The sequence below is a fragment of the Enoplosus armatus genome, chromosome 20 (assembly GCF_043641665.1).
Source record: "Enoplosus armatus isolate fEnoArm2 chromosome 20, fEnoArm2.hap1, whole genome shotgun sequence".
Classification (NCBI taxonomy): domain Eukaryota; kingdom Metazoa; phylum Chordata; class Actinopteri; order Centrarchiformes; family Enoplosidae; genus Enoplosus; species Enoplosus armatus.
Window position 1 is genome coordinate 9392612 of NC_092199.1, and position 26079 is coordinate 9418690.

Genomic DNA, 26079 nt, shown 5'->3' on the forward strand with positions numbered 1-26079 from the left:
TATACTCTAAGTAAATTAAATAAAATGTTGAATTAAACAATTCATCATTAAAATCCATGCCTTATATAAATATATATAACATTCTTATGAATAAGAGAAGACACATAATTCCATTTGGAAAGAAGCGGATGATTGGTAGATGTAGTAGTCCCATGTTGCATCAAATGATACAGAGCACTGATCCTATCTAGTGGCCATCTTGTGACTGACAATGACAGAGCTACAACCCCACCCAAAAGAGAAGTGGTGGAAAAATGGAGAATTGGAACCAGTAACCAAACACGGCAGTAAAATGTTGGGGCGATAGCGCGGTTTATACATTGTCGCAGATTCAAGACAGGAAAAAAAATGAAGAAGAAGCCGAGTAGATTCTTTTCTTATCATCTGACTTTTAACACACCAAACTTCCAGGGGAAAACACACAAATGACATTGACCTTTGGGTCACTTTCAATTCACACATCTGGAAGAAGGTGCCACGTATGATTGGTTTGTTCCAGCCTGGCCTCTCTCTGGTGATCGGGGCAGATTACTGGCTGATGGCAGCGCCTGAAATAAAGGATCAAACACCGATTTGATTGGTGCCTGATCGCTATTGGCAGGCACTGGTTCTGTCTCCCTGCAACATGCTGGGTTCAGCTGTGGGGCAGGGACTGCGTGGACATGACTGGATTAATCCAAGCTGTGTTTTGGTGTTATTGCCGTAGAAACCTGAATAAAAAAAAGCGGGTGTCAACTTGATGACTTCAGAAAATGGGCCGCCTGTGTCTGATAGCAGCACTGAAGGAACTTGGGAAAGAAGTGGACAGAGTGACACAAGAGAGAAGAGTGAAAAGTGAAAGAATATATTGAAGCTAGAAGCAAGATAGTGCATTAAACATTGCAGGTAAACATTTAGTAAAGAGTTTTAACATAAAGGCAGAAAATGGTTTTGATACGTCTGTGAGTGGAAATTAAAAGAAACCTCACCTATAATAAGAGTTAGCAAATATCGTTATCCCAGGTTTATTTGGAACAAATAGTGTGTAAAGTTAAAGAAGCCACTGAGAAATCTCAAAGGAACAGTGAAATGTTTGTTGTTTTGTCCGAGCAATATCAATCTCTCTGTAAAGGAATCTGAAGTGTTTTATTTCACTTTAACAGGTCGTAGTCACAACAGCCCAACATCTGTAAACATCAGCCATTGTTTCGTCTCTCTAAAGAACAGGCCTGTGCAGTCTTAACTGCACTGGACTGCATGTACCTTTATAGCACTGCTCTACTTATGTTAAGGTGCACAGTCATTGGTGTTTACAAGTATAGCATTCAGCAACACAACAGAGGCTGCAGAGAGAGTGACAACCTGAGTTAAATACAGCATGGTTCAACTTAATGATTCTCAGAGCTGGAGCTATTAATGCAATTAATGAATATTCTGAAATTAAAATTATGGAAACAACTTTGGCATGGTTAAAATGTTGCGGTTCAAAAATGAAATCTGTGTCAGCCTTGCAGCCAGTTGAGGTCTGAAAGGAGGTCATGGCTGAGATCATATACTACTGACAGGAAGTGTTTTGTACACTGTGGGAAAAAGTCTGATGTGGGAGGAGCTTGAGGTTGTCCAGTGGTTCGGTCAGGGAAAAAGAGTCTGCAGAATCCACTGGTTTTAACTCTACAGCGGCTTGCAGAGTCCAGAGAAGAGGAACTCAGGGGAATCAGTTGCTGTTTGGTTGAAATGAAAACCTGCAGTCGACTCATAATGAACTACTGTAGTGTTGTCCGTTGTTTTTTCCCCACTTTCTTTTGGGTTTGTTTTTTCTTTTTCTTTCTTTTTTGGCAGATAAAAAGTCTTGAGGCGCGCTACTATGGCACCATTGAATATTAACCAGGTTTGATCGATATGATTAGAAAAGAAACAGAAGCTCCAATGTCATATGAGAAAAAAGTTGAACAGTGAAGGCATACATGTAGGCTTAAGACACTGCAAGTAAGAAAGACTACAGAGAGTCTGTGGGCAGACTTACAGCAACACTTGCACTTCAATCTGTGGCTCTGAACTTTTACATATACTGAAGACGGAAGCTGTAAAGAAGCAGTCACTTATAAGTTTCTCCTCTTTCATCTTCCCTCTGCCCCAACTATTGAATCTTGTCTTCATTCATGTCATGCTTTATCTTTCCCAACACCCCTTTCCTTTTTCAACTCTTTAGATCTGTGCTGTCTCACTTATATTGAGGCTCACAGCACGGCCCTTGGAGAAATCAGGCCGTTTTTATGGCTGAAACATGCTCTAAAAATCCATCTACTTGAGCAACTTCATCTTGATTAGGATGCAGTGCATGTTACTGTAGTCCCTGCAGATAAAGGCTTGAGCTGACAGTTCAACATTCTGGCTTAGAGCAAGTTTGTGTGTGTGAAAGAGAGTGTGTATAGAGCAAAGATGTGGGAAGTGAGAAAAAGAGCAGAATGAAGATAAAGTTTGGAGGATGATGCCAGAATCTTTGTCCACAAAAGGTTTTTAGAAACGTCCTGGACCCGAATGTGCCTACCTGTCAGCTTGTCAACCAATACCAGAAGCTACCAGTCTGCCTACCAACACCTGCCTGTAAGCTCATTTATGTACAATAAGTCATTGAACTGCACCAGTCTGCCTGTTTCGTCTTTAGGTCCTTCCCCTTCCATTTGCACTCCCAACCGTGACAGAGGAGGAATTTCTGTAGCCTGTTGCTAGCTCAGTTTAATGACAAATGAAATGTTAACAGTGTTATCAGTTATCATTTAGACAAATGAAACAAGATGCAAGACAGTTTGTATTACACGAGAATGTTAACAATGCTGAAAAAAAGCCCTTTTACGACAGCTGTGGGGTCAAAAGCCAAAAACTTTTCTTAAATGATGTAAAATGGTGACAAAATTGGAAAGTGAAAGTTTAAAGTATCATCTCTTAAAGCTCATCTAATATTTTTAAATGAACAATGGATCAAATGACTAGGAATATCACCAGACTCTGCAGTTTCCCTCAGCTCTGTGGAGCGTTTTAGTCTCTTTCTGTTTTGGTTTTACAGCCAGCAACCTCATTGTTTTGAGTCTCACCATTCTCAACGGTTCTCTACCGTTCAGGAGTTGGTGGAGACCAAAACAGAGCTAAATAAGAGAGTGAATATTGGACTTACATTTGCAAGGTTGACAGACACAGGACTCCAAATGAATGCTAATGTTGCTCTGTGTCTGTTGGATGTTAAAATAAGCAACTTTTTGCTAATACATTAGCTATGTCAACCTTATTAGGTAAAGGTGTGTTTACAGCTTTTTGTGCTGCCCTGAAGTGGTCAAGAATGCAATTAATGCAGCTTTAAAGATATTTTTACATCCAAAACAAGCTTACATCCAAACAGCATTAACTGACCTGCGTGCAGAGCAGTACAAAGGGCAGAAAACTTAATGTACTGTATGCTAGTTACCAATTATGCTATCTATTTTGCAAGGAAATAATAGTAACATAACAGTCTTAACTCTCTCTCTCCCATTGGTTTTTTAATGCAGCACCATGCCTTCATCCCTTCGTCAGTCTTCCTCCTCACTTACATTCCCTCGCTCCACAAGACTCCACCAACAGTCAAAGGCATCATCCTGTAGATGTTCTGAGGTGTGTGGGATGTATATGCATGTATATACCCCTCTGTGTGGGCATTAACCATCAGTCATTTTTCAATTAACATATACTGTGTAGTGATAAACAGATTCCTGCTTTAGAGGCCATGTCTTGGAGCTTTACAAGGCTCCACAGTCTTGGCTTGATGAGAAAGAAAGCGACAGACTAGAAGCAACTGCTGACAAATAAAAACTAACTAGCAATGCCGCCTCAGAGTCACCCACATAAAAGCTTCTCTGCTTAGTTATTATCCCACAGGTAAGTGGCCAGGAGGGCTGCAGGGAGAGTAAGACCTAGTGAGAGTGCATATGTGTGTGATTACAAGTAAGTAAGCTCCTGTTCTCCTGTTCTTAGTACCATTTCCTTCAAAGGAGTACCTGGTGAGAAAAAAAACACAATACAGGTCTGATCCAGAGCTCCTGTATCCAATAAACAAAGCCACGTTTGATGTGTTGTAAATGAACAAGAGCAAGACCCAGAGGGAGAAAAGGGCCAAACTCACGTGGAGCGCTGCACCGCCACAGATCAGGAAGACCGTCTTTCTTTTCATCATTTTTATAGCCCAGTCCAGCTTCCTGAATTACCCGCAGCCACTCACTCCCCGTTGGCAAGTACAGCCCATGACACACTTACACGTGAACCAGCAGACCCCATGCTGGCCCGACGGCCTATATCTTTGCCTGCCTCTGCTGAGCTTATGGGAGGTCAAACCCACTGACTCTGTTACATTGTCATGCTACACTGAAAAGCACCTTTGAGACTCTAATTTTCAACTCATAGTCAAACTGCACAATTTATTTTGACTGAGAGTAATTTTGATTACTGTAGGTTATTACGACAGCACCACCAGTACTGAGATACACAGGTCAACAAAAGTGAAAGTAACCTTTCAGCAACAAGTGGTTTTGACATTGTGGACTACATCAAACAATACAGCACATGCAAACATTTTAAGCTTTAAAACCATAGCCATAACCATACGAATGGTACAGATGGTTGTAAGCTGCATTTGAACTATAGTTTGTTCATGCTAGAGAGGCTGTCTGCATCCACTTCAAAACTTCCTGCCACAACAGATCAACAGGTCTTCAGACAAATAACTACAGGACACTGTACAATATATTATAGGAAACCATCTGGAAAGCTTGTGCTGCTTGCAATAATTAAAACTAAAAGATATCGCGGGGGGGCAGGGACTGGAAGAGGTGGGATGTCACGTGACAGAAAAATAAATATAAGAATATATCTCAGCATATCTAACTGTGACAAATCGCCAGCAAGGCTGAGTGGCGACGGTGTATCCAGCTCTCTTAATACATCCGTGGGTAAACATTCAGCATGTTAGCATCCAGGCATTAGCATTTAGCTCAAAGCACTGCTTGTGTCCACAACCTTACATAGCCGCTAGCATGGATGTAGCCTTGCGTCTTGTTTTACTACATCAAAAAGTACACACAATGCTGTGCACATAAACATTTTATTGTAAAGAAAAAAAAGATTATATTTTCTGCCATTTCTCAAATAGTGGTGTGAACTTTTAAACTGCAGTTTCTTGTGTGTCAAGTGAATAATCCACTGATTCAAAAATGTCCATCAATCAAATCCGTCTGCCTCCACTTCTCTTGCATTTTGTTTTGGCAGTGCTTACAGAATCAGATTATTGTTGGAGAAGACGGCTGACGCTGGAGGCAAGAAAAGGAGCCACCATGGTAGATCCACAGCTGCAAGGAACGTGAAGCCAGCGCAGTAAATTCAAAATAGACACGCTTTACCCAGAAAGTGGTGGGATCCACAATAACATGGAAAGCAAAACAAGCAAGGGCATGAGGTGGCAGGCACTGATTGACAAGGAAATGATGATAAATACTGGAGAGAGAAAAATAAACAAACATAGCCATTCCTTTTATGGAAATATCTAGGGGAAATTACACTTTTAATTATTTCTATATATGTACTTGTATATTATTTAAGTAATGTTCCTTCGTTTTTAGTTTGTCAGGTGATCAAGATACAGTAACCAGACAGATGTACACAAAGACTGCAGTGCTCCAATCATTTCAGGGCGGCGCTGCTGGAGTACGTCCTCTACTGTAACAATGACTCTCATCACAGCCCAATGATCATTCAAACCAAACAGCTCTCAGTTCACTAATTTGATCCTCATCTCTGGCTGAAGGTGTGAGAATCAGTGACGTGAGCTGCTGAGGTGTTCCTTTTGAATGAAACCTGCATCAGGTTTGAGAAACACAGGAGCATATCCAGAATACTAAACAATGCCTTGCCTTGTTATTGGCCTCCCTGGATTTTCCCATGTTTCCCTTTACTGTACCTCCTCCACTGGCTGCCTGTGGCTGTTAGTATCTAATTCAGTGTCCTGGTGCTGCTGCATGCAGCTGCCAAAGGAGTGCACTCCAAACCTTATTTCAGCCCCACACACCAGCTCACTCTCTGCACTCTGTAACTACCAGGTGTAGGATCATTGGCCTGCATCTCTCAACATGCCCTCGGCACTCTCTTTCTCTAATGAATGACATCCTCATTACTCAGGTCTTCCCACTACCTGCCCTGCAAAATGTCTTCAGCTTATATTTGAAGCTCCTGTCTTAAACCAAAATTGGTGATTTAGAGTGCAACCATTCTCTAAGTTTTGATCAGTTGAATGCTCACCTTTGAAAAACACTTTAGGTTTTAACATACTGACACATAATGTTCAGGCAGGAAATGTGAACAAGTGAATAACACTGGGGAACACAATTTTTGTTGAGTTAGGTCTGACAGCTGTTTTTAACTAATTTTTGGGTGCGGAATCCAAAACTGATCTCAGTTTTTCTCTATCACATCAAGTTTTTGAACTATAGGATCCCCGTTTTCTTAAAAAATATGAAAAATACTGTACTTAACAGATATGTGTGTGATAGTACTGACCTATTGGGAGCTGCACACACCTCTCACCGCACTGTCTCAATTGTGACTGCACAAACAAGTTGCCACGTAGCTGTAGATGAGTCCAGTCGTAATCAGCTGGCAAGTCTTACTACAGCTAATCAGTGGAATTTTGCTTATCTGGAGGGTAAGCTGTGGAGAAAAAACTTGACGTGCTAGAAAAAAACTGACTGCAATTTTGGAATCAGCATGCCAATTCTAATTTTAATCAGCATAAAAATCTAACTCAACTCAAATTGTTCCCCAGTGTAATGTAGCTCACCTGCTGGACAATTAGTGTAATCTCTGAAACATTCATCACTCCCCTACATTTTGTCAAAATCTAATCCATGTATACTCAGATATTGCATGTGATTGGGGCTGCAACTATTGTCTTAGATGACTAATGGTTTAGTCTATAATTAGACTAGATTAGAATATTTGACATTTTTGCTTGTAAATGACTCAAACATGCAGATTAATTCAGTCATCTAATCAATCAATTGACATATTGCTTCAACTGTACATGTGATGGATGTAGATGAATGATGAAATGAATGAACTGAACACAGACCAACAAGCCTCCACTGCAAATTACATTTTTATACACAGAAAAACTCTGTGTTTGGCTGCTTGCAACACTGGCTATGTAGTCGCAGACAGTGGGAGTAAACAGCCTGGGCTGTCCAGTCAGCTGGAGATCGGGAATGTTGCAGCAAGATTGTTGTCCTTTAGATTGTGGAGATCCCATTCCAGTTAGACTAGTCAGCATTGTTTTCAGTCCAGCAAGTCGCCTCACCCAGACCAGTGAAGGTGAGGGGAATTCGTAGTGTGTTGGTGGTCCACAGTTGTGTTTCTCCCATCAGTGCTGCGGTCCAAAGACAACTAACCTCCCAGTTAGCCTGTTTTCTTCAGATGTTCTGACAGCAAGGTGAGGTGCACGTCATGGGCAACCACTCCACTAGTAAAAGTAATTTCAAAATCTTTGTTTATGTCAATCAGGAAGTATTAAATGGCCTTGCTCATCCCTCATGGACAAATAACCACAGGAATTTGAGGAATGCTGTGAGAACAATGTTGCTGCTATTGGAATCCATCAGTGGCCACAGTGTAAACTATTTTATAGAGCCCACTTGGAGGGGAGGCGGCGGTCAGGGATAAGCCACACATCTTCATATTGTTGGTGACACAGGGTGCATTCAACTCTTAGTAGTTTCAATCTGAGGACTCGTTGCCCAAAAGCAGCTTTCTGGTTCAACAAGACAGCCTGTCTGTTTTAGTAAGCTACCTAACCTAACCCACCCCCAGAGGAAATCTAATTATCAGTATTAGTGGCAGGTGACCAATACACAAGCCAATATGTGAAACAATGTGCCCTTACAGAATGGATCAGCACTCAGATCGACTTTTCATAGATGTGGATGCCTTTAAATGTTCATGGTGGCATCCCAGACTTTAAATCAAAAAGCCAAAATATCAGATTTATTGTGTTTCTACCTGCTTCTGGCAACATGCAAATGCCTCTCATGCATCCAAAATCAACAAACAATCAAACAACTGTCATGGGGATGACTCATTATGTCATCTGGATGTACGAGTAAACAGTCGGTTTTGGTGTATTGAATCAACATTTATCACCAAACACTGTTGTAAATCGGTCGCTTTCACAGCGCGTTCATACAGATGCGTTGACAGCGATGACACGGAGACACCGGAGAAGTCGGCGGCTCTGTCTCACGTTATTGACGAAGCTCAGCACGAAATCCTCTTACCTTTGTGCTTCTCCATTCCCTCGCGCGGACACTCGCAGTTTCACCTCCTTATCCTCCTCTCATGAAAATCAAACAATCCCAAAAGTTTGCTGGCAAAGTTTCTGAGTGATGGGACAGCCAACTTCTGCGGAATGCAGCCCGCCGCTCCCGTTTTCAACAATGCACTGACTGACTGACTGGCTGGCTGACTGGCTGGCTGGGCTCGAGTTTTGTGACGGAACAACAGCGCTCTCCTCTTCCTCCGAGTCTGCTGTGCCGCACCTCCTCCGGTATGCAGCATCCACGCTGCAGCTCGGCTGCTCCGTCAGCGTGGGGACCTCCAGGTGTCGTTCAGAGGCTCCCACAGCAAAGTGAGGAAGAGTTTGACTTTTCCTCACTTCGGGAGAAGTTGTCACACTGAGAGGATGGCGGCGCCATGGCCTTCTTTCTACTTGTGTTCTTTTCTAATCCGAACTAAATTGTGTATATAATCCTGCAGTCTCAAAGGCATCATTTAAATTAACACACATATCTGAGGTTTGTTTGGGGCTCAGATTTAGTTTGTTTCCTGCCATAAATCTTTCAATGTTTATTTTAGAATAAACCCATAACATGTTTGAATGATATAATGAACGAAATGTGCGATTCCTGTGAGAACTGTGGATTCATTTAGTCTTTAGTATAAAAAGCATGCAAACACACAGCTCATCTGCAAGTAAGGGTAGATAGTCTGCCAGATCAGACTGAAACAGAAACAGAGGAAATGGTGTCTGAGGACAGAACTGGCCCATGTTAGGTGAGAGTGATCATTTTATGCTGCAGCTCAGACAATCAGGGCGATTATGTGGTTGAGCAGCAAAAGTACCACTTGGTCATGGTTAGTTACTATTGTACCAGTCACGTCTAAGATAAACAGCAAAGATAATACGGCAGGTGGTAGCCCTGTGATGTCATCTGATGCTGGTTAATGATACACTTTCTATAGGCTAACTGCAACAGACAGGAGGGGAAGAGAAGGGGGCTGGGGGTGGCCCAGAAGTTGACACAAGCACCTTCTAACGGCAATATCTCTCTCGGGCTGGGTCCTCTTGGTGAGACTGTTGGGACAAAGAGACACAGACAAGTGTGCACACGGAGGAAAAAATACTTCAGCCTGAGAGGAATCCAGGAGGATCAATACTACTTCATGCATTCCTTATCTGAACTTGAGCTTGGACTTTGTTCATTTTAGCTATTGCATACTCGCAGGTGTTTTAACATTTAAGTGACATTTTCTAGTCATGAGACACATCTTACATATTCACCCACCCTCTGTTTTTTACGGTCAGGGTCACAGGGTGCTGCAGTATCCTAACTCAATGGTCAGAAGGCATCCCGAAGAAGTCACTAGTCTTCAGGGTCAGACAAGGTCAATACAGGCAGTCAAACTCCCAATCCACCTGACTTGTGTGTCTTTGAATAGCGGAAGGTAATCTTACCTATGAGCTTCCACGCGATTAGTTCCTCTGGAGCAAATAAGTTGCACATATTTTCCCAGTTTGATTCCAACTAGTAACCCTTTTGTCAAAACCTAGTTCCTCCAAAGATACAAACTTTGCCACTGGTGGCGTCTCTTTTGCTGTTTCAGTCACATACCAACACTTATTGATGCAAACGTATTTGTGAGCACTGATGGCAGTATCTTTACTGTGCATGTGTGTGCCTCTGTGTGCGTTTGAGGAGTTCAGGTGATGTGTGTGAATATGAGTTACAAAATAATTTTCTCATGTGAAAATACAATGTTGTGCGTCAAATTGAAATCACTGTGATTTGTGTGTTGATGTGATTTTTCCTCTATGTAGTAAATCCATTGAGGACTGTTTATAATGGGAAGTTTTATTAGTGTAAACCTATGAGTATAAGAGCAGGTTTATATGCATCTCTGTGGACTGTATATTCCAATAATAACATCATAAACTGTGTACTTGCCAAAACATTGTAATCATAATATAACACTGTTTACACTTGATATATATAATGTGCCATACCATGTAGCCTTCATTGCCTTTGCGCTTTAAGTGTAGGCCTAATAATAACAGAAATCTAATAGTAATAATGACAAGACAAAAGATACAGTGAGTGCAAAAGAGAAACATCAGCGGCTTTATGGGCATCAATTTATAAAAAGTAATGAGTAATGAGTATTTCTTTGTGAAGGTCTCAAGGGTGCATTTTGAATTCTCCGTGAAGTCCTTATAGGTTTACTGTGTTTTGGTAGACTGACATAGCATGACGTTTCAGCTTACATAATCTAAATCAATGCACTTGTCAGTTAGGATTACTTCACAGTCAAAATACTGTAGGATAAGCTAGTAAGAGCAATAAGAGACCAGCATTCAGCAGGGGTTTTATTGAATGTACAAAAAGTCAGTCAGTATGTGTGTGTGTGTGTTAGCTGGAACGGTAATTAAATGCTTGAAAAGTGAAGGGTTTCATATGAAAATGAATTGTCTGTATTGCCACAAAAAACAGTGGGTTGTGTTGTTTCTTCAACAGTTGTGTCCTTGAACAATTCAAAGGTGATGTGCACAAACATGTTGAGCAAAGACAAAGCCGAAAGTGTGTCCAACTACATGTGAAACTCCACAGGGGCTGGTTTCAGGATGGTAAACTGACTCAAAATGTTGGCAGAGCAAGTTTTCATTCTGAAGCAACTTCCTGCTTTTGTGTCTTCATTTATAGCAACAAAGGCTGATACAATATTTGTCTGATACAGTGGGACAGCTGAACGATCCTCAGTGTTTATGTCATGAGCATTTTGTTTGTCTTCACTGTGGTTTCAGGAAAGAAGGGTTGACTGCGATTATAATCTCATTTTTAATTTCTGACTGAATACTGAAAACATTTTAATGTATGCAGGATGTGCAGAGACATCTATGCAAAGTCATATCAAAATTGTGCTGAGTCAACCTCATATCAAAAAGTGAACATGAAAGACAATGAGAAATGTTTATTTTGTTTTTGACAATAAAAAATCTTGATTTATAGTCCACTTAGTAGCTTTTTTCAGAGCTTTCAACAGCATCTTACTGTCTTCATCAGTGGATGGAGCTGATATCACATGATAGTGTGCTCTGGAAAAAGCTAGTAAGTGGACCTTGAATGAACCAAGAATGAACTTGAACAAATCTTTTCACTTTTCTTTTCGGGCAACTACAATGTACTGTAACTATTCAGCTGTTAGCCTGTTAGTCTGAATCTCTGTGCAGACTTCGCTGCACTTCAAACAGGTTTGTTGAAAGTCAACAGGTTTTCCCTCTACACTCCATCGTGTAGCCTTGAGTGAAGGGGGAAAGTGTGAATGTGAGTTAGGCATGATGGCTCAGCATGAATTGAAAACGAGGGTGGTCTGGCCTCTCTCTCCACCACTCTGTCTCTCCACAGCTAAAGAACTGTCTTCTTAATCCAGCAGGGGAATTCCTGTTGTGCAGCAGACCTTTGGAGGCCCCTGGCTGCACGTGTGTGTTCAGGTCTTCAACATTCAGATTTGGATGATTTAGGGTCATCATACTTGTCGCTGTGTGTGAGGTATTTGTATGTAGGTGTGGAACAAGGGTGCTAAAAGTGGGACACTTGACATTTTGCCAGATTACATTTTTGAGTCAAAGGTGCAACTGCGGACCAGGCTTCTCTCCTCTTGTCTGCTGCTGATTGCGGCACAAAGAGCATTCCTCAGCTGTGAATCAGAGGACAGAGGTCACTGACTCAACTCCAAATTAGCACTGGACCCTCTTTGATTCAGGGGCCTCTCCCATGTTTGCACACATATATACAGACACATAATGCACCACCAATCCCCTGAAAAGAGACCCCCCATTTATTTAGTTATTTTCATTTAATCTAGCCTAAACCATGTGCCTCCTCTTACTGTCACGTCTGGGAATTTCCAAAGAAAGTTGAATCCACTGACTCTGCTGTACCTCCCTGTTGTTTTAAGAACATTTTGACCCAGAATGCAGAGGGCACTGGCTTCAGACACACTACACCTTGTAGAGATGGTGCTTGTTTCCCTGCACCACAGAGGCGTGGGCACCTGACTAAACGGCAAGAGCCTCTCCCGCGGCTTAAGTAGAAGAGTGTTAAGTCATAGCGCGATAATATTGTTTTTGGTCCGTGTGTGATCAAGTTCACGGTAACCCTCTGTGGAAAATAAACAGTGGTTCTTCAGATTTCAAAGTGTGCGCGGATGACTCATGTGAAGGCTGAGAAAATGTTGAAGCAATACTTTTTTTGTGATGATTTAAATCTCCAGGTAGGTTTTGTTTGGGGAACACTGAGAGTGATTTTAGTAGTCCAAGCTCCTCACAGTCATGTCTTAAATGAGATGAGAAAATGTACTACGGTATAATGAAATATCTGGAAATCTGTGCATACACGTATTTCTTTACTTCTTTGTGACTGTGTTAAAAGGATTGTGTCTTAAACGTTAAGAGTCTATATCAAACGGGATGCATGCCCCAACAATTTCAATAACTAAGGAAATTGTCTCTCCAATATGTAAAATAACAGCATCAAGACTTCAAAGTCTTCAGATTACACTTTTTGGAGCTGATCCATTGGCAGTGAATCAGTGACTGACTCAGTGAGCTTACAATACAGTACGTGTTGTGTTTGAAATACATGTTATATCCAGACGAAGGCTTCCAGCTGTGAAACTGAAAAACCCTCCATATCCCAGTAGAATCACCATGGGTGACATGACAACATGTGGCACCGTGTGTCACAGTGACCCAGCAGTTGTTCCATTATTCGTTGTTACTATGTCTGCAATACAGCTCCAGGATTTATTTCTTGGGTAGTTTATGGAGTGACAGGTTTAAATTTACAAAAGGAGCTGAGTTGTGTAATTTGCAGTAATGGAATAATGTATGTAAATTGGTCAAATGGTCAGTTACTCCTGCTATATTTTACCAGCCATATACTTTAAGGCTGTAGTTTTTGTACCGTGACTTTATGTCACTGTGCAACATTGCCACCTGCAGGTGAAGAAGCAGAAGGGTGGACAGCACCAGTAATATGAATCTTTTAAACATGCATCAACCAAAAATGATAAATAAAGAATATTAAAAAGACAAATTAAGCATTTTTCATTCCCAATACTGTCATTTTGTAACCACTGTAAGTCCTCCTGACACTCTTCAGCTTACCAGCACAGTACAAAAGGCTACAGACAAAAGTGTAGACTCTCTTTATTCGTCATCCCACTTTTCACCATGGCAACCTGTACATCACACAGTCACTTTTTGGGGGTGATTTCAGTCAAGGGTTTTATGAAATGAACTGGGAATTGTTTCAGAACTTTAGGACAAACTGACCCAGCTGAAGATGACGGGCTCCATCTGCCACTGAATCACCATCTGTATGAGAGACACAGCCAGAAGCACATCTCCGATTTCTCTTCATCATACAGCTGAATACTCCACCAAAGTCCTGATCTGTCGGACTCCTCAGCTTCTCAGGTGGCACCACCCTGAAGAGGTCTCCTCTAAAACAAAGATAAGTGCTCTCTCAGAGAGACACGCTGCATCGGGTGTTAGGATGGAGTCAGAGCACAGCGTCCTTGAACACATAATGATTGAGATTTTATTAAAAAGCGACTGTCACTCCTTGACCATGACTGATTTTTTCCCCAACCAGTAGTTATTGAAATTTCCTCAAGTAGGATGAGAACATCATTTTCATATACAAATCGACCCAGCGCCACACGTACTTTTAATGCAGATGCAGAGGTTCAGCCTCTTAGCTTTGGTTCAGTTCAGCAGGTCAATTGTAGCTGTGAAAATTACCTTTTCGGATCCCAACCAAGAGCTGCCCTGCAAGGAGCATCACTGACTATTTTGTAGCAATTCTGTTGACAGCTTTTACCGTCCCCAGTGTCACCTCTCTGGTTACGTTGTTCAATGATGTTCCATTGAGAGCCAACAATACAAAATGTATGAATATAAGATAGATACAGACTTTAACCAACACATCACATTAACTTGTTTCACTAAATAGCATAACTTGTGTGATAGTTATTGAACTGATCTGATGTTTGGCTGGATTGAACATCTTCACCCCCAATATGTAGTCCACAGTCATTATATTTTTGAATTTGAAAAAGGTAGACAATAACAATTTTTTAATCAGTTTTACAGGTTCAAATAAAACAAATGATAGCCTAAAATTAACAATGGAAATTATTCTGCAAGGAGAGGAAAGGTCTTATTGATTACGTGTACCTAAATAAATGAAAAGAAAGCATACTGTTAAAGATATATATATATTTATGTGGCTTAATAAAAGGACAAAACCATTAAATGGAGCTTTCCAAAATATTCTTGTCGACTTTAAGGAAGATGTGACTTCTGTATCTTATTGAAAAGTGGCCTCTGCTTGTGATATATTTTATATTTCAAGGTCAGAGTACAAGGACAACAAAGACACAATGTGACTATGTGGTTTTGAGTATATATTTGGAAGTCTTCCCAAATCCAGACACATTCAGCTTTTAAATGCCGCATAGGATAGTTTGGTGGGTTTTTGACACTGTACCTTTAAATAGAACCCGTTTGCAGTACGCATGCGCAGCCTGTGTTTAGTTTTCTCCAACCTGAGGAACTGTCTAGTGTCGTTGCGCTAGCAAATCCATCGCTGCCACTTCTTGTCATGTTTTGAGAGGTGCTTTTTTCCCAGTGGACTACAAGGAAACGCCACCACACAATGCTGCCAACGAAGTCTACGTTTGAAGGTGGTTAAATGTACTGTGGGAATAGACCAGAAGGATCAACAACAGTTCAAAGTGTTCGCTCAATGCCCCCCAGTCGGCGAGAATAGCCTTCCAGTTCCCACATCACACCACATCCATGTTGACTGCGGCAGCCCTCGCACTGGGTCCGGGGCTACAAACACTACGACCCCTTTGTTCTGTGGACAAGATCCGGCTAAATTGTAGCGGCTTGTGGAAGGACCACTGCATGTTACAGTGTTCATCCCTGTTTCAGTCTGAAGGATTGTTTACGCGTTAAAATGGCTGCTGAAATGGCATTTGGAAGAGAGTGGTGTTGAATCAATGCAGCAACATTACCCAGCAGAGGCCAAACTGCAAATAAGCTACATGGGCTAACAAATTATGTGTTAGCTTGTCACAGTACAGTACGAGTTATCTGCTTTATTAGCTTTAGTCGATGGTCGGTAGGTTGAAGGGAATTCCTCCCACTCCAAATCTATGCATGCGGTTAAACAAGCTGCTTTTAAACAACTCTTCGCTAACATTACGTTTTCTTAGCCATCTTGTAAGCAGGCTTAGCTAAGCCTTAGTTTGAGTATGCATAACACTCAACGAATATGCAGGACTTCTTTGTTATAACAGAAACAGCCTGAGTAACCGAAGCTTCCTCCCAAAGCAGACCTAAAGGCCCCGGTCTTTTACTCGGCTTGGTCGACCTGGGGGGGAAAAAAATGGATCCTGGGGGGAAATTTAAGACTATACTCTTTCTTTTTGGACCGAAACTAGCCACCCACAGCGACCTGCGGGGTATCAACAGATACTTGGTGGTCTATGTTTTGTTTTACTTTGTGCTGTTCACTCACGCCTCCCCGGCGAAACCGTGCGACAAGAATTGTCTCTCTGGGAAATGTATCAACGGATCCTGCGTCTGTGATCGAGGATGGGTTGGAGACCAGTGCCAGCACTGCCAAGGCAGGTTCAAGTAAGTGGCCATGCACAACACATGTTTTACCTTAGTATTTCATCTGTGAAACAACATCACATTACTTGTAGTGTCATGATATTCAGTTTTAAAATGATCCGAGGCACTCATAGTAGGGTGATCGAGTACTTGCTGTTTTCCATGAAACAGTGTCAGTAGAGGTCATTGGCACTCAGCAAACAGACCTGTGTGCACCCAGCCTTTTTGGGAGATGTGTTGCACTTGCACACAAACATTAGCTTCTTATATGACAAACACAAAACCCTTTTAAAAACTTTGTATTACTATTTATTCTCAGTAAAAAAAGCTGACTGTATTTGTGAAATAGCCAGCAGCCTGGACAGACGTGTGAGCTCAGTTACTCAGAAGATACAGGGCTTATTGTGATATGTGACCATCATGAAAATGCTTGGACAGCTTTGGTAACAGGGAACCCAAACCCCTATTTATGGGTGTAATAATTATTTTCTACATTGATTAATCTAGCAATTATTTCCTTGATCAATCATTTGGTCTCTAAAATGCCAGAAAAAGGCCCATCACAATTTCCTGAAACCCCAAGGCAACTTCTTCAAATTGCTCGTTGCGTTTGACTAACAGTCCATAACTAAAAGAGATTCAGTTTAGTACCACAAAAGGCAGAGAAAATTGGCTTTTACAATGAATCCCAAAAAGTTGCAGATTGCAAAACGAGTCGTTTGGTGGAAATTTCTCACTTTGCCTGTAGCCCGCCTCAGTTAGTCATTTGTAATCTATCTGTGTTCACTGGAACACAGTGAACACGTATTACCAATATGCCTGATGTTTAGTCTCTCCATATGACTTAGTTTTTTAAAAGAAAGTGATTGGGACTCTTGGGTGTCAGTGAGAGGAGTAAATGAATGAATGCAATTACCTTGCACAAGCCAATCTGCATATGTGAGCATGGACCAGACAATCAAGACTCTAACTTGCACTGTTATATTGACTTACAGCCTGATGCGTTTGCATTGATTCCAAATAAAATCCTTAAACAAAAAAATACTTTTGCTTTTGCCAGAGAAAGGAGGCCACCGTGGCTTGGAGGAAACATCTGCAACTAATTGATATTGCATATGCCTTGCAGCCTATGTGGCGATACAATAAATGTCTATTGGAAGAATGTAAATTGGAAGAATATGCCTTTCAATAAGCACAGGTAGGTGCCACGACACCCCCTCCCCATTAGGTGCATTAAGGAAAGGCAGGGAGACATTGTCAAGTGACCAAAGAATAAACGTCAAACTGCTATATAATAATAATGTTCATCCTGACAGGAGCATCTAATGGCCTTTCAGTACACCTGAGGTGCACTCTGTGGTACAGAAGTGCTTTGATCACAGTAATTACCATTTCTCCTGATGTGTCTGAGGTTTTGAATGGGTTGTCATCTGGCATGTTGTCAGGGAATAACCTCCCATCACCTAGAAACAAACGACTGAAATGTGAGAATTCAACTCTTAGTGTCTCTGTTGTTGGTGCAACAGAGACGCGGACGCACATCCCGGTTAATACGTGATCGATTAAACATTGCTGCCCAGCACCAGAAACAAGTTGTGACTTCCTTCTTAAAAAGTGTGAAGTCCTATCCTGAAAGATTACGTCTGCATCACAGATTGATTTCTCGGTAATTATGTGTTAAAGTGTTTAGTCTTAAATATAGAAGGACTGAACATCACAGTGGTGTGGACAGCAGGAACACACAGAGTCTTGAAACGTTTAGCGTCAGACTCTCGCTCGGGATAGCATTTCCCCGGGAAGTCCAAAGTGCAGCACTACAAAATGCATCATTCTTGGATGTCTGCACAGCCGTAACTCATTGCTGGTTGCGTGCTGCTGGCTGTTTAAACTTTTCACCTCAATCAACTGTAGTAACTGTAACTAGACTTGCATAAAAATCAATCTGGCGATACACCTCAAGCATATCTATTATAATATATGCTTTTGTGATGTGAATAGTAAACAAGAACAAAACTATGTTTGGGGAAATGTTTTAAGGTTCATGTCCAGGTTATTAAATGCATACCATTTCATTTTTATGAGATTATCACCCATCTTTAGTCCATTATCCTGTCAAAACCTCTGAATTGAAAGTAATCTTATATCATGTTAAGTATCTAAAACAACTGTTAAGGACATAAAATGGAATATAATTCAGTTCCTGCGTGATCTAGACCACCTGTGAGAGCTCAGTATGTGTTTGTGAAGCCTTCAAAGTCAGAATTAAATGAACCAGGGCTGCAGTCTTTCTGCGATGTCATGAAAAAGTAAGGCCTGAACATTATCAACTGACAGATACTCATTTCATGTATTTGACATCCAAATGAGTTATAGTACAATCTGTTGCAACACCAGAAAATCTAGAAAATACTTTTAGTTAGAGAATCTGTCTCATCATTTTCAATTCATTCCCAGTGTGAACGCACAGTTTTGTGGATGGGAAACGTACAACTCTAATTTATATATGTATAAGGGACAGTGATGAATGTCCTTTTAAAAGTCATCTGTCATTGTGACACATGACTGTGGTCTCTTCGTGTGAAGAATACTTTGTTGGGAATTGTTTCCAGTTTCAGACTTGAGGCATGGGCAGAAAGGAGCAGAGGAACCTTTTTAAGAGACAGCTGATTGAATCTTTTGGTCGTGACTGACTGACTGACTGACGGACGGACTGACCTTGGGCTGACTGCCAGATTCTTCTTATCTGGAATCTTGGGAAGTGAATGCCGTGTGTGACACAATCATTGGACACCTGAGTCCACATTTATACGAGACGTTGTACCAGGACGAGACATCTGCTCATTAAAAGTTAGTTGGTCAGAGTTAGTACCTTTGTTGAAAAGTTTTATACTTTCAAAAATGTTTACCTGCAAACTCTTACAAATTAGAAATCAGAGGACTTTCCCGCAGGTCTAATGTTTGACAACATCAAGTAACACTCTTCTCAGCGCAGTTGAAGATGCACAAAGTGTTTGTATTGTTACGTCTTGATGTCTGTTCCAAGTAATTGTGCTACTGGATTTTCGACCCCTTTTTGATCACCACATGAACAGTCTGATCACTGATTGGGTGTCGTCTGCTGTTTCAGGGACAAACCAGGAATAAATGCAGGACAAGGTTGAAGGGTGAATTATGTATTTGATGACTCAGAGAAGGTCCACACAACAAATGAGATGATTACTTGTGATCAAAGATGCTTTGATTTCCTCTACTTTTGTGGCTTTAACTTGGAACAATACTTTCCTGTCTGCAAACATTGAATGCTTTACACTTTCTACACGAGGCAACATTACTGTGCTGACTGTGCCGACTTCTTTGATATTTCAGGTTGACGGAGCCCTCAGGATACCTCACAGACGGTCCAATCAACTACAAGTACAAAACAAAGTGCACCTGGCTCATTGAGGGCTAGTAAGTACTTTTTGTAAATGAGTATGTTCCACTGAAGCTGAGGATGCACGGCCGCATTTAATTATGCAGCGTAAACTGATTAATGCAATCAAATCACGCCAATCAGCGTCTCTGTTGAAGTATGCCTTTTCTGCTTAGTCAGTATAATGTAAAGCAGGCTCTGGCATTTTGAGGGCCGAGAGTGTTTGTCTGTGGAGCTTTGGTTCGACTGCTACATTTTAATCAGCAATTATTCAGAGAGAGGACGAATCTCTGTACCTGTTGCTTTTATTTGTCATGGCAACCACGGTCACTGTGAGGACAGAGCTGTTTATTACCAGGATGGAAAGAGAGAGGATGGCCTATCATCCTTAAAACATTTTGGGAAAAACAATATTTATTTGTCTCTTTTACAATATACTGAGCAGTATACTTCAAATGAAACTTATTTCTTTTTATCTTTTGGTTAAATGATAATCTGTATACAGTGTGATCACACTTATGCCAACGCTTGATGAATACACTTTTAGGAAAATTAATTTCTGAAGTTTATGAATTATATGAAGTTATTTGTTGTTCAGTTATACTCAAATTACGTCATGGAGTACGGATGGGATGTGTGGATAAGAATAATTTGTCAGTTTTATTATCCATTGATACTGCTACAGTTAGAAATGAGGCCTGAATCCTGCCAACTACTTTTTAATTGTTTCTTCTGCAGCCCAAATGCAGTTCTTCGGTTAAGATTTAACCACTTTGCCACAGAATGTAGTTGGGACCATATGTACGTCTACGATGGAGACTCGATATATGCTCCACTGGTTGCTGTTTTCAGGTGAGAAACTCCAAAGTGATGGCTGTTTCATTTACGTTTCATTTAGCGTAGCATGTGTCGAGCCCTTCTGATTTAGCAGAGAGTTGTGGGTTTGTTCCTGTAACCTTAGAATCGGTGTGCGTTATGAGAAAGAAATGCCAGTGAATCTTCTGCGTTTCTCTACAGCGGTCTCATCGTGCCAGAGACACGAGGAAATGAGACGGTTCCTGAGGTTGAGACAACTTCAGGCTTCGCACTACTACACTTTTTCAGCGATGCTGCCTATAACCTGACAGGATTTGAAATCTTTTACTCGTAAGTATCCAGCCTCTGCATTTGAACTTAAACTAGAAGCAGCACGTGCTATATAACCTTACACTGTGTATATTTTTGTTTATCTTGTGTATCTATTTTTTTTGTTCCTCAGAAAGCATCAGCTCCACTGAGGTTGTGTTTTAGGCATCAGCTGTGTTAAAGACATTTTTCAGTTTTTCATTGGTGTCTAATTTATTATAAACTACGGTGGGCTGTTTTTATAGGTCCATGTATTTCTCCTAGCTGCTGATGGATGGTAACATGTTCCAGCAACAAAAAGTCTGGGACAAGGGCTTTTCTGCTTGGCTAAGCCCTGCAACAACAATCACTGTTAATGACCAGTGACCTGCTCAATAGTTTTTCATCTTACCAATCCCCCCCCCCCCCCCACCTGTGCCAAATGCTGGATGATACTCATTAATCTTCCTCAGCCTCCAAGTAAAGGTCTTTAAGTGGCCTAAATAGTGCATACAGTGTTGGCTAAATGAAAACATCTTTCTATCCAGGATCAACTCTTGTCCCAATAACTGCTCCGGCCATGGGAAGTGCACCCCTGGTAACTCGGCCGCCAGCAGAGTGTACTGTGAATGTGACAAGTACTGGAAAGGCGAGGCCTGTGACATCCCGTACTGCAGGAACAACTGCGGCAGCCCAGACCACGGCTACTGCGACCTCACCGGGGAGAAGCTGTGTGTCTGCAACGACAGCTGGCAAGGTAAGAGTTAGCTTTGTCCAAAGCCGATGGCAAACTTTCACATCCAAAAGGAACGGCGTAGTGAAACTTCTGATTCACTGTGACTCAATTAATACTTCCAAAAACAACAGAGCACCTGTAAAGTACTGACACCTAATAAGAAAGACATAGTAGACATAGTTTTTTTGTTCAAATCATCAGTGATGAATCTTACGCAACATACTTTTGTAATCACAGTGCTGCTGCTCCTCCCGCGTCTGCTGAGGCGATTATGTAGTAAGATGTAATGAAGAACGTGTTAGCAGACAAGTGTGAACAGCTGTGTTGTGTTGTGTCATAATGCTGATTGGTAACACGTCGATAAGCCCTGTGACAGTGCCTTATTATGTGCGTCCAGCTGGAGGGGGCCCGAATGCTTTCACGTGATGAAACTTGACAGAATCATTAGCAGAGGCATTTTTTTTTCTCAGCACTGCCTTCATTGACACAGTTTAACATATTCACACCTCCCTGCCTGTCATGTTCGTTTAAAGGATTGGTCATGCTTTTGTTTAGTGGCATGTGTGCTCTTCAGAGTTCCACTGAGTAGGTATGAAAATATGTGTCAGGTGCTGCAGAAAAAATTCCTTCCTAAAAGAATGTAGAAAAAATGTAGTTCCTCGTCTTAAAATAGTGCAGCTGTGAAGAGGATTTTAATAATCCTCATTTTGAAAATTTTGTTGTTTATTTTCAACATGAGCCCTCAGCTGTAATTTCTCTCTCATCCTGTCTTGTAAGGCCCCGACTGCTCTCTAACCGTTCCTTCAACGGAGTCCTTCTGGGTCCTACCGAGCGTCAAGCCTTTTGGGACATCACTCGCCAGAGCTTCCCATAAGGCCGTGGTGCAGGAAAAGGTCATGTGGGTGGTCGGTGGATACACCTTCAACTACAGCTCCTTCCAGATGATTCTCAAGTAAGTCGTAGCATAGCAAGCAACATTTCTGCTCACAGTTTGATACACTGTGTGTGTGTGTGTGTGTGTTTTTGAATGAAAACACATTGTTAATTAATTGAGAACAACAAAAACTACTAAAGGAGGAAGTGCGGAAAAGCTGCTGGCTTCTCAGAATAGGTCAAGCAAGTCCCTTGAGAAGACGCAGTGTCGGAGCAACCTGTTTCTCTTTGTCAAACCTGGTATGGGAGTTAAGGTTTCAGCGGGGTGCTTTGTGAATGTATAGGTGGTTGGGCCAGTTAGAATCGAGAGTTTAGTAATTAGTGTATTTAGTGACTTCTGTCTGACTTTAGTCGTGTCCTGGCCCAGAGTTAACTGACAGTTTGGGTTAGGGTGCTTGGACAAGCTCTCGCCATCTGCTCATTGTTTGTTCATCATCAGGTGCTATGACTCCTGAGGAAAATAGATTCTGGGCTCCGAAAGTATTTTGAATAAATGGCCAATGTGTGATGACGACATGACCAGGTGTCCTGTTTTACTGTGAATGCCTACAAACATTCATCAGCGTGCAAAACCTCTACCTAAAAAAAGACTAAAGTGGTACCTCTTGGCATCGAGGAAGCTGCTACCTTTTGTGTGTCTTGATTAAATCAGATGATCATGAGGTAAAAATAGATTATATGAATTCACAGAGGGACAAACTAAATGTGTGCAGTCTTTTTAGTATGCAGGTAATGAATATATTTTGTGTTCTGTGCGCATTTCCATACACATTAAAATGTGATGTTCTGTTGCTTCTGCAGCTACAACCTGGAGAGTGGCATCTGGAACACAGTTCCCATCAATAGTGGCCCGGTGCCAAGATACGGCCACTCACTTGCTGCCTACCAGGTAAACACACACAGATATGCCTCAACCTCTCTGGGTACACAAGGAATTTGGAAAAACCACAACTGTTAGCGGGATCGAGGGAGAAAAAGCAATAAAAGTCTCGCTTTCAAAGGAGAATTGCTTATTTTCAGTATTAACACGTCATCTTTGAATAACTACATGCTGTAATATATCTTCAAAGACAAAGGTGAGAGACATGTTTTCTTTTGCATGATCATATATCCTTGAAAAAATACAGTTTCTGTAATATTCATCTTAAATTTTAAGATGAACAAGCTTCATGACTTGTGGCTCCATAAACTGAACAATAAATATATGAAGGTTTGTTTGAAAAGGTCCATTTCATATCATGATGTTTTGACACACTTTAGCCTTTGTCTTTCACTTTTATTACAGCACGCATCAGCTTCTCTGCCTGCTTGTGTAAACATGGCTGAAAATCTCTCCTCTTCTTCTCAGGATGATATCTATATGTTTGGTGGGAAACTGGAGGCCGGCTGGGGGAACGTGACAGACGAGCTGTGGGTGTTCAACGTACCCAGTAGGACGTGGCAGCGGAGGAACCCTGTGGTTGGCCCACCGGCCCAGTCTCAGATCTACGCTGTGGAGGGTCACTCGGCCCACTGCGTCCTGCTAGATGAGGGAGAGGCCATTATGCTGGTCATCTTTGGCTACTCCCCCATCTACAGCTACGTCAGCAACGTGCAGGAGTACAACCTGAGTGAGTCACAGCTTTAAGAGCTGATGTCATTAACATTTTAGATTTTAGACTCTTTCTGTATCGCATGACATCTGGTGCATTGTAGGAAAAGGTCTCTGCTTATTAACTTAAACACAGCTTGCTGGCTTTCATCAATAATAGTTGAATGGAAAATGATAATACTGAATTTGTTTGGATCTGAAGATAATCTACAAATAAAACATTTCAGGCAGTTTTGATGAGCAGTACTGCTTTTCAGTGTTTGAAAATACCAAACATACATTCCAGGCAGCCTCAATTGGCAGTAATATGCATATATCGTCTTAATAAGAGAAAAAAGGTTGACACAACTAGTTTTTTGGATAATGTTTTGATTACACTGAGCATTTAGTATGGCTTTAGTTTAAAATAGCAGTGACAGATGACTAACCATAATTTCTAGAGTGCTTTGGATTTTTTTTATTGAAAACGTGCCAGAAACACTCTTGTTAATCCAAAAAACACCTGTTCTCTCTGTTCTCAGTGAGAGAAAAAGTTAAAATCATTCATATAAAGTGCACACAACAAAACAATGCTAACCATTCCTGCCCGTCAGTTTTCGGTTTCTGCCAAAGAATCTCAATATTTTAAGGGTCCAGCTGTCTCCAAATGATTGAGGATGAAGTTGTCTCTTTCATTTGTTAATACAAGTAGCTTTTTTTGATTTGAAGGACTGTTCTTCTTCTGTATTAAATGTTTCCTGTGTGTCCTTGTCAGGGTCCAACACGTGGTTGGTGCCTGAGACCAAAGGTGCCGTCCCTCAGGGAGGTTACGGCCACAGCAGCACGTATGACACTGCCAGTGGTAGTGTGTATGTCCATGCAGGCTATAAGGCGCTGCCTGCCAACAAATACGGCCTCGTCGATGACCTCTACCGCTATGACGTTAACACGCGGACATGGTAAATCAACACCTAGACACGCATACATATGCTGCTTTGTCTATGTGTATGACACGTTTTCTTGTTACACTCGCCCTTGACGCACTTGTCATGCATGTGTTCCAGGTTCATTCTGAGAGAGAGCGGCTTTCCACGGTACCTGCACTCGGCTGCGCTCCTCAGCGGCACCCTGCTAATCTTTGGTGGCAACACACACAACGACACGTCACTCAGCAACGGGGCCAAGTGTTTCTCCGCTGACTTCCTTGCCTATGACATTGGTAGGACTATTATTGTCAACATCATGCCACAATTTGAATGGTGACCTCTCCAGTGGTTTTATTATCAACTTGAATAATGTTTGTTAAAAACTCTCTCTTGTCACATTCCAATCCCTATTTTATACGTAATACTACTTCTATTCAAAATCAAAGTCAAAATGTTTTGAGTGTGGGTGAGGTGCTTTGTTGAATGTTTCTAAATGTTTTAGAGGTCATGGCAGGTGGGTTTTTAATAGCACCTAATGAGATTGCTATAATTACATTTTGAAATTAGATTTGGAGGGTTATTTACCAATATTGAATCCACGTATGTGACAAAGCTTGCATATAATGCTTTAGTTCTTCCTCCCTCACTAAGTGTTATTCATTTAATTCTCAACATAACCAACAATTGTAAAAAGGAAAATACTGTATCGTAGACAAAACAGCACTATGTATGTTACTGCACACAGGGAGGGCAGTCGTGACATAACAGAAAGCTAATTTAAATTTGTCTGCTTCGTTAACTACAGACAAAACAAATGCTCCCTTTATATGTTCTCATGTTTCCGTCAGCTTGTGATGAGTGGAGGCTCCTGCCTAAACCAGACCTGCACAGGGATGTCAACCGCTTTGGTCACTCTGCTGTGGTCAGCAATGGGTGAGTCTCTCTAAGTCAGTCCAGGGTTGGACCGAGTGCCGTAACATTGTGATTTAAAACTGTTATGAAAAGGAAATTCTTGTACCTTTTTTATAGGAGTATATACATGCCTCACAATATTTCTTTTTTTCTGATTCAATTACAGTTCTTGCATAATCTATAATAACACCTTTATTGTGTTCCTTATTGTTTACACTCTGCTCTCATGTTTTCTTTGCCAGGTCCATGTATGTGTTTGGGGGCTTCTCCGGTGTGCTGCTCAACGATGTGCTTGTTTACCGACCGCCCAGCTGCCAGGCCTTCTTGACAGAGGAGGGTTGTGTGAAGGCTGGGCCAGGGGTCCGCTGCATCTGGAGCAGAGGCCGCTGTCTCCCCTGGGAACCCAGTCTGGCTAATGGAAGCCTCCTTCCTGCCTCATTCTGCCCCCCTAAAGCTGGTGAGGAAGACATCCAA

At 41.5% G+C, this 26079-nt stretch overlaps 2 protein-coding genes across 2 annotated transcripts in view; one reads left to right on the forward strand and one right to left on the reverse strand.

Moving 5' to 3' along the window:
• afap1l2 (actin filament associated protein 1-like 2) overlaps positions 1 to 8468 on the reverse strand; it is a 35528-nt gene extending 27060 nt beyond the window's left edge. Inside the window, exon 1 of the mRNA XM_070926587.1 lies at positions 8325 to 8468. Within this exon, the coding sequence (XP_070782688.1) occupies positions 8325 to 8340 (16 nt within the window). The 5' untranslated portion in view covers positions 8341 to 8468. The remainder of the gene's footprint in view (positions 1 to 8324) is intronic.
• Positions 8469 to 15782: 7314 nt separating this feature from the next.
• Positions 15783 to 26079, forward strand: part of atrnl1b (attractin-like 1b) — a 58134-nt gene continuing 47837 nt past the window's right edge. Inside the window, exons 1-12 of the mRNA XM_070926804.1 lie at positions 15783 to 16033; positions 19379 to 19462; positions 20163 to 20276; positions 20442 to 20570; positions 21077 to 21285; positions 22042 to 22216; positions 22999 to 23086; positions 23546 to 23807; positions 24543 to 24726; positions 24832 to 24986; positions 25542 to 25626; positions 25848 to 26062. Of these exons, the coding sequence (XP_070782905.1) occupies positions 15783 to 16033; positions 19379 to 19462; positions 20163 to 20276; positions 20442 to 20570; positions 21077 to 21285; positions 22042 to 22216; positions 22999 to 23086; positions 23546 to 23807; positions 24543 to 24726; positions 24832 to 24986; positions 25542 to 25626; positions 25848 to 26062 (1951 nt within the window). The remainder of the gene's footprint in view (positions 16034 to 19378; positions 19463 to 20162; positions 20277 to 20441; positions 20571 to 21076; positions 21286 to 22041; positions 22217 to 22998; positions 23087 to 23545; positions 23808 to 24542; positions 24727 to 24831; positions 24987 to 25541; positions 25627 to 25847; positions 26063 to 26079) is intronic.